This window comes from Citrus clementina, unplaced genomic scaffold, assembly GCF_000493195.1.
Source record: "Citrus clementina cultivar Clemenules unplaced genomic scaffold, Citrus_clementina_v1.0 scaffold_9, whole genome shotgun sequence".
In the NCBI taxonomy this organism is placed as follows: Eukaryota; Viridiplantae; Streptophyta; class Magnoliopsida; order Sapindales; family Rutaceae; genus Citrus; species Citrus x clementina.
Window position 1 is genome coordinate 28,563,211 of NW_006261964.1, and position 7,926 is coordinate 28,571,136.

The window sequence follows — 7,926 nt, forward strand, 5'->3', positions numbered from 1 at the left end:
TGGAAATGAATCCACGGATTTTACATACTACGATGTTCGAAAGTGGGACCTGAGCTCGCTACCAGCTGTGTTTAGACAAGTTGTGAGTGCTTCATTGTTTGACACGTGTTAAATGAAGATTTTTTTCCCCTGATATTTTTAACTCTATTTTATTAAGGGAATGAACCCGTACTTGTCAGAGTCAGAGTCAAACTTCAGTCTCAATTTTATATTATCCGTTTAGCTGTTAATTATGAGATCATGTAATAAATACACGCACGTTGATAATTTCGACTAAAAATTAAAAAAACAAAGACTTGACTAGCTTACAGAATCTGTAAGCTACGGACTGCAGCATCAGCCGTTGGATGTGGTTGAATGTGGAGTGAGAAACTAAATAATAGACAATCGGATGGTGGGATGACGGGAGATGTTTGTTCGGATGGTGGGATGATGGGAGATGTTTGTTACAGAATCTGTACCATAGACAGGTCCAAAAAACAATTACCAGTTAAAATTTTCAATTAAAAAATATATATATTTAAGTTCGGTGGATGGGGAAGGATTTGATTGTTCTAGAAGTAGTAGTTCCTGGAAGATCTCGGCAGTATGAAGAACAGACGGGGTTGGAGGCTGACGTGGCGAGAGAAGACAACAAGAAGCCTTTTCGAAGTGACGTCACACGATGTCCAAAACACGGGTTGACAGTTAGGTTCCCCGCCCCCAATCCCCAACCGCCTCGCCTCATACACAAAACAGGCTGTAGTTTTTCCCGCGGTTTCGCGTGGAAACGTGGCAATTCGACCACCCGGTGACTTATTCTTTATTTATTTTTTCCTTTTAGTAAGTTGTATGTGTAACAGTCAAGTGAATCGACAGTTGGAAGTAACTGAAGAAGGAAGTTGGTGAGGAAAGTGAGAGAGTCAACATCTTCAGAGTACGGACAAAAGCTATCACAACTGACAATGTGAAAATCGAATCTCAGCTCAAACCGCGTTTGGAGAGTGAAAGTTAGGACTTTTTCTTTTTTCTTTTTATTTATCTTAAAAAAAAGATAATTATCCACTAACCATATAATTTTTTAAATTTTTTAAAAAATACATAAATTTTATTTTTTTTGGGTTAATTTTCACCTAAAATTATAAAGTGTTTCAGTTGTCCACTACCATCTTAGGATTTCCCTTAGGTGCAACAGTGGCACCGTAGCCTGATCCACCATCTTAACTATTTTAAAGAAATTAACATAATATTATTAAAATAATAATTTTACCCCTAAATAAAAAATGACTATTTTACCCTAACTAAATGACAAAAAAAAAAGATTGCAAAACAAACTGAATTATTTTCATAAATAAAATAAAATATATGCAACTTAAACAGTAAATATTATTTGTATTTATATTTTAATTTTTTTAATTGTGCAATTTGATCGGATTTGCGGATTGGATCCGAATCGGATTCAAAGTCAGGTCTTAGATTGTTAGTCGTAAACGACGTCGTTTTTGTATGTTTAGGTAAAATGACAATTTTGCCTCCATAATGTCAGCAAAGTTATAACATGTAGACGCAAGTGGACATGTGCAAGAAAATATAATTTTAGGTGGAAATCAACCAAAAAAAGAAATATATGTGTATTTTTTTAAAAAGTACGAAAAAATAAGTGGTCGGTGAATAATTGTCCTAAAAAAAATTAACACAAATGCCCCTAACGTTTTAGCACTAAATACACACATTATCTCCTTTTTAAGTTAGATCATGATAGTTAACATTGCGCGTGTGATTCCCATTTTGCTAACTTCACAAAATTAATCTTAGAGCGAGGCTATTGGCACCCTTCTATATCTCTTCTGAAACCCCACTTGTTTTGTGTTTACAAATTTATCCTTTATATTTTAATTTATATTAAAAATAAAACTTTACCTAATTAAACACACTTACATTGTTTTCTTAGTCTTTTTCTCCATTATAAACTCTTTGAATCTACAAAATTTGAAAAAACAATGAATTTTCATAGAATAGGAATTTGATCGAAAAACAAACTATGTTTTCAAAGGAAAGATAATTTGATGAAGTTTGTTTACTAGGTTAAGTTTCTTTTTTTTTTTTTCCGGATATGCATATACTTATCTTTATATATATATAGAGTATATATTTCCAACTAAAAAAACAAAGAGAGATGGAGATTAAAATCATAAATTCATGAATGCTATAGTCAAGAATAAATTGAAAGTGGTTTGAAACGGGAGAGGGGGGAAGAGAGCGCTTGATAGAATATTTTTTTTAATTTCCCAGAAGTACTATGCAGTGATTTATTAAGAAATTGCAGCAATTAAAGGTTATTTTAGAAATTAAAAAGGATATATACAAAAAAGGGGTTTGAAGAGAATGTTAGAGGTGTGCCAATAGTCCAACTCTTAATCTTATTAATTTGAATTTGATTGTATGTTTGAATTTTGAAGTAAACAAAAACAATTGAAAATTAGTGGATGTGTCTATTTATAAACCGTTAAAACTTAAAAGATCTATCTATATATACACAAAACTTTAAGGGTATTTACGTCTTCTTATCTTTTTTTTTTTTATAATTTCGTGGGAACCAAACAAATTAAGACAAGTGGGCCAATCTGTGGGCAATATGGCATTGGTGGTGACCACCTGAGAGATTAATTAATCACGTGCCTGCTTTTGACTGAGACCAAGACCCATCCCCTTGAATTAAAAATGAATATGCATTATTAATGGTCCTCCCGCAGTTTCGGCTTTCACGTAGATTCATAGGGTAAGGTCAGTGAGGCAGTGTCCATCACGTGTTTAGGGTCAATATTTGTGTGAAAATGACGAAGAGGAGAGTTTGGATTTGAATTTCGAGTGATTGGGTGGCAGTACCTTGAATTCCAGTGAAAGTGATTTGAATTTATAGTAACCTTTTTATGAATTTATTGTTCTAGGAAAGTGCCCCGTTACTGAATGGGATCAACCAAAACAACTGTACGTATTACCCATACAAGAATTATCTAGTCCAGACTTTCCCCATTAAAAAAATAAATCAATAAAAAAAAAAAATTGAGATAGACAATTATTAGACAAAAACTGTTAAAAGGACCCCAAAAAACAGATCAACTTTTTATAGAATTTTGCGTTACCACACTTGATAAACACAAAACGTTATTTAAAATCCTTAAGTTCCATGATTTTTTTTTAAATATTTAAGGATTTAGTCATCACTGTTCCCTTAAGTATGTTCCTAATTAATTAAATACTTGTATTGGGATCTTTATTTATTTTCGTATATTAAATCATCTGGTATCTGAATACCACATTGGCTCTCGAATAATTCATATTCGAATCGGATGGGACCACCAGGGCGGCAAAACTACAAAGCTCTCCTAACAAGTATTTAATACAACTGCATTCTCAAGTCTCAAACCGAGAACCTTAGTTAAGATAGAACAGTCCCTTACCAGTTGATCTCGAGTTTGTTGGTGCATTGAGATCTTTATAATTAAACATTAAAATAATAATTTATCATTTCATTAAATATATGTATTTTGTTTAGAGTTAAGTTCTTGACGTTGTATTACTTGATACACATGTTTTTTTAAATTCCCCCCCCCCCCCCTCCCCCCACCCATATATGTACCAACATTCCTCTTTTATACAAGCATATTTATAAATGTCTAATTTAACTTGACCTGATTAAAGATCTTAAATCTGCCCCTAAATACACATTTGAAATTAAAATATAACAGTGTATACTAAGAACTCATTACGCACGCGTGCGTATGTAGAATCCAATCACTTAACCATTGACATAATATATATTAAGCAAATACACATGTTTTCAGAAAGTACCATGTAACTATAAGTTGTTGAAGAATATCAGTTAACTACATTTTTATTAACAATTGCTAGTGTTAAGAACTAAATTTACAGTGACTATTATGCCTTCGTCCAAGTTAAGAAAATAATAGACGTTTTAATTCCTGAACATTCAACAAAAATACTAGTCTGGGCCGTTCTTCAATGGCTATGATTAAGAATATTACTAAAAATTTGTAGCTACAGAATACACTTAGTCTTTCAAAAATATAATTATTACAATATGTGACTCTTTTCAAAATATTTTATAGACGCGTTAATTTAATATCAGGTCAAAGATTAGTAGGTTAATGATAACGACCTAACATAAAGTTCCAAATCTCTAAAGCAGTGATTAAGGATCGACATTTCTAAAACAAGAATGCAGCAATATCGCATCACACCTAGATTTGCTTTCCTCTTCACTATTTGATCCCCTTTTTGGTTGCCGCTATTCGAACAGTGTTCCCCAAGGTGAAATGAACTTACCAAATTATGCCGACTGATAAAATCAACACTTAATATTTTAAGGATATGATTGCGGCCTTGTCTCACCCAAGTGTACTCCACATGTTAGAGATTAATCTCTAATTAGAAAATTAAAACCAATCTCTGTGGACCACAAGTTTTTCTTTAATCATCGTCTTTAAAGATTCTATATGTCCTCGCCACTTTTGGAAATAAATTATTAATATTATGGTTTTCCAAAGGGATCTTCATCATTCGATCAATCTTTCTTCGCTTGCTCATCATTCTCGTGCTTCGCAATAAGCAAAAAGCCTTCACATTGAAACGGCTAATTAAGTTTAAGATTTAATGACCAAAATTAACTTCCCGAGCTTAGAGTGTCTTTTTGAATAGTGCATGCAAATTGGCTACTTGTCTCTACATATCCAACCCTTTTAGAAAGCGTAATTTCCTTTCCTTTGTTTGTATACAAGAGATTTTGTCAAAATTTGAGAACATTATTTATTTATTTTTAAATATATATATATATATATATATATATATATATATAAACAAAAGAGCTTTTTGCTCCAGCTTGATGTGAACGTAATTTGACAACTTTTGCTAGTTGCACAAACCAACATCTTCTGTATGAGTTAAAAGAATGTTGAAATATAAAGTAATGAAAAAATCTTGATTAATCCCGGTTCAAAACACCCCTTCTACTAAGTTCTTAAATATATATATATATATATATAACCAATTATGATAAAGTAAAGGCACAACTGTATGATTAAAACGTGCATCGTTGTTTATGACAAACAACATAAAAAGAATCATTGTGATTCTTGAGATGATCATTCAGACCTGTGGAAATCAATAATGCAAATGGTTGGGCCAAATTAACTCTGTAACTGCAGCTAATTATGTTAATGGAGATGCAATGAATTCCTAATTAGGTAGTACAAGCTAGCTAGGGCATTATATGAGATAACCAACAAACTTGAAATCAAGCAGGCTCAAGCTTGTGAGCATGACACTTGTTTTGAATTCCGGTTTTGAAATCAAAGGCTATTTCACATTTTGATACCTGCTGCGGTTTCTGACATTAATGTACATAAAGAGATATTTCACATTTTCAATTCACTGAGATTTCGTAGACGCTAAGTTAACAGCAAAAACAACAGCGAGCCCTCTGACTTATTATATTCAATATTATTAATTGATGGTCTTCTCAGACAAGTTGGTCAGCAAGACCTGAATCGTTGAACATTGGTTCTTTTGTTGTCTGCTATGCTATCCTCCAGCTCTCTTACTTGTTGATAGATTCAATGTGCATAAGATATATTCGAGCAGATTCAAATAGACAAAACTGATGGCGTGCGGACATCACAATAGATTGGACATTAATTCCTGAGATATATGTGTACAAATGTTATCAGATTCAAGATAAATTTTATCTCCAATGAGATTAGGCTTTTGGTATAGTAATTAATGTTCTAAAAGAATTGCGCATACTACTAATTCATAGCCCCTAAGTACAGATAGTGCACTATAACCGCATTCTAAGTTTTTCTAGGTAATCACTCTAACATACATAACTTAATTACACACATTGATCATCAATTGCTCAACATCCTTAACGTTTCAATCAGAAACAATATCTTCTCCTATATATTTCCGCACTTTAATAAAGTACGGAAACCCTCACTAGATAGAGACTATATATATAGAGTTATTCTTTAATAAGGGATTCTTTAAGTTGTTAAGAGTAATGGATAAGCTAGAAGACTAGAAAATTAAACACACACTCTAATACAATGTATTTTTTTTAATATATTGGAGTATATACTTTCTTATCTTTTAGGAGTTCCTTAATTACTTTAATAAAAATACAGGATCCCTCATTGAAACATTATTTTTCTATATATAATCATTATCTAGTATGGATACTTGTTTCTTTCAAAATATAGATCCGTTGTATACACCATATAGTGTATTATTGTCTTTTTATCATTTTTTGTTCAATTAACTAATGCACTATGTGTTCTATACTGCGAATTGGCATTAAAGAGGAGGGCATCTGCATGTAATATATCTACACACACACACACACGATTGTTAGAAACAACTATAGCTAGCACTGATCAATCTTATAATTGTTTTGCACTTTGCACTAGCAGGCAGAAACTCAGATAAGCAATGATCATAAATATATATTCGAACTCCATACTAAATATGCATATGAATCATATCCAATTTTGTGAATCAATTTCCCTTCTTCATATATAAAGCTTAATGGTCTACAATTAAGCTCATCATGTAGATCAGTATGCCTCTCTTCCTGAATTCAATCCCACTGCCTTTTACCAACTACCAAATGGCCAAATCACAGGGAAAAAAAAGGGGGAGGGGGGGGGGGGGGGGGAGAAGAAAAGGAGCCCCAAGCAATTGATATTCTCAAAATATGGCAATTACTCTATTACTGAAAGTAATTAAAGACAACTCCCCTTTCTTTATCTTTACCAACAAAACAAAGATAAGAAAGTACTTGTACCATGCAGTCGGTACATTAATTTTCTAAATATACAAGAATTACAATCAGAGATCGACCGAATATATATAGCAGCAGCAAATTAGAATCAAGCTATAAATAGCCACACACTACACAAGCTTCATTACTTAATAATTAACTAATTAATTATTAAGTGTAGCTCCATAAACTTTCTTCGGCAGAATTCCCTGCTGAATCATCAGACGACGGCGTATCGATCCTCGGTGGACTCACAAGCATTCCCTCTGCCATATCCACTAGCAAATTTGGCATATTCAATAGCTCATATTCATCAACGAACTCTTGCCCCATGCAAGTACTACTCGACGTACCCTCACTCTCTTTACTCTCTTTCTGAACCGGACCCGGTTCAGACCCAGAACCCCTTGCAGCAGCAGCCTGTGCCGCAGCCGCGCGTATGTCGCTCGCCGACGTCGAAGCCGGTATTGGGTACGAAATAATCATATTAGGAAAGTTCAATGGAGTTTCGGGGCCTTTCAAAGCCAGCGCCGCCACGTCATAGGCCGCTGCCGCCATTTCCGGCGTGGGATACGTGCCGAGCCAAATGCGCGTCGTTTTACGTGGCTCCCGTATTTCGGACACCCATTTGCCGCTTCTGCTTCGGATCCCTCGATAGCTCGGGTGCCTACCTTTTGATGGTGATGATAAAGAAGGAGAAGAAGAAGAAGCTGCTGGTGCTGGCGCTGGTTCAAGTTCAGGAACCTGGATGCTAGGTTTTGACAGTTTTGGTGGCTCTGTAACTGGAGGCTGCTGGTCTCTTTGATGAGGATCAGCCATATATATGACTATCACATGTACTGTGATAGTTATAACTGAAAATCATGTGTCTGATTGATTTGTATAAAAATTTTTGATGATCATAAAATACAAATTCAATTGAAAAATATTGTTAGGTTTTTAAGGAGAAGTAAATGATGGGGCAAAAGCGTGGGGAATTCGCGGACCCCTACCCAGCTAAAGCGGCTGTGGTCTTCTTTCCGTTTTTGTCCTTTTTTTAAGAATTTACAGAATTGGCCCAGATTTAAGGTTAATTTATAATTTATATATATTTATTACAAGGATTTCCT

At 34.0% G+C, this 7,926-nt stretch overlaps 1 protein-coding gene across 1 annotated transcript; it reads right to left on the reverse strand.

Annotated features, from left to right (window-relative positions):
- Positions 1–6,741: 6,741 nt before the first annotated feature.
- Positions 6,742–7,713, reverse strand: LOC18033417 (ethylene-responsive transcription factor ERF027). Its single transcript, XM_006421784.2, has one exon. It carries the CDS (start codon positions 7,634–7,636, stop codon positions 6,989–6,991), a length of 648 nt encoding a protein of 215 aa, XP_006421847.1. The 5' UTR covers positions 7,637–7,713; the 3' UTR covers positions 6,742–6,988.
- Between the last annotated feature and the right edge of the window lie 213 nt (positions 7,714–7,926).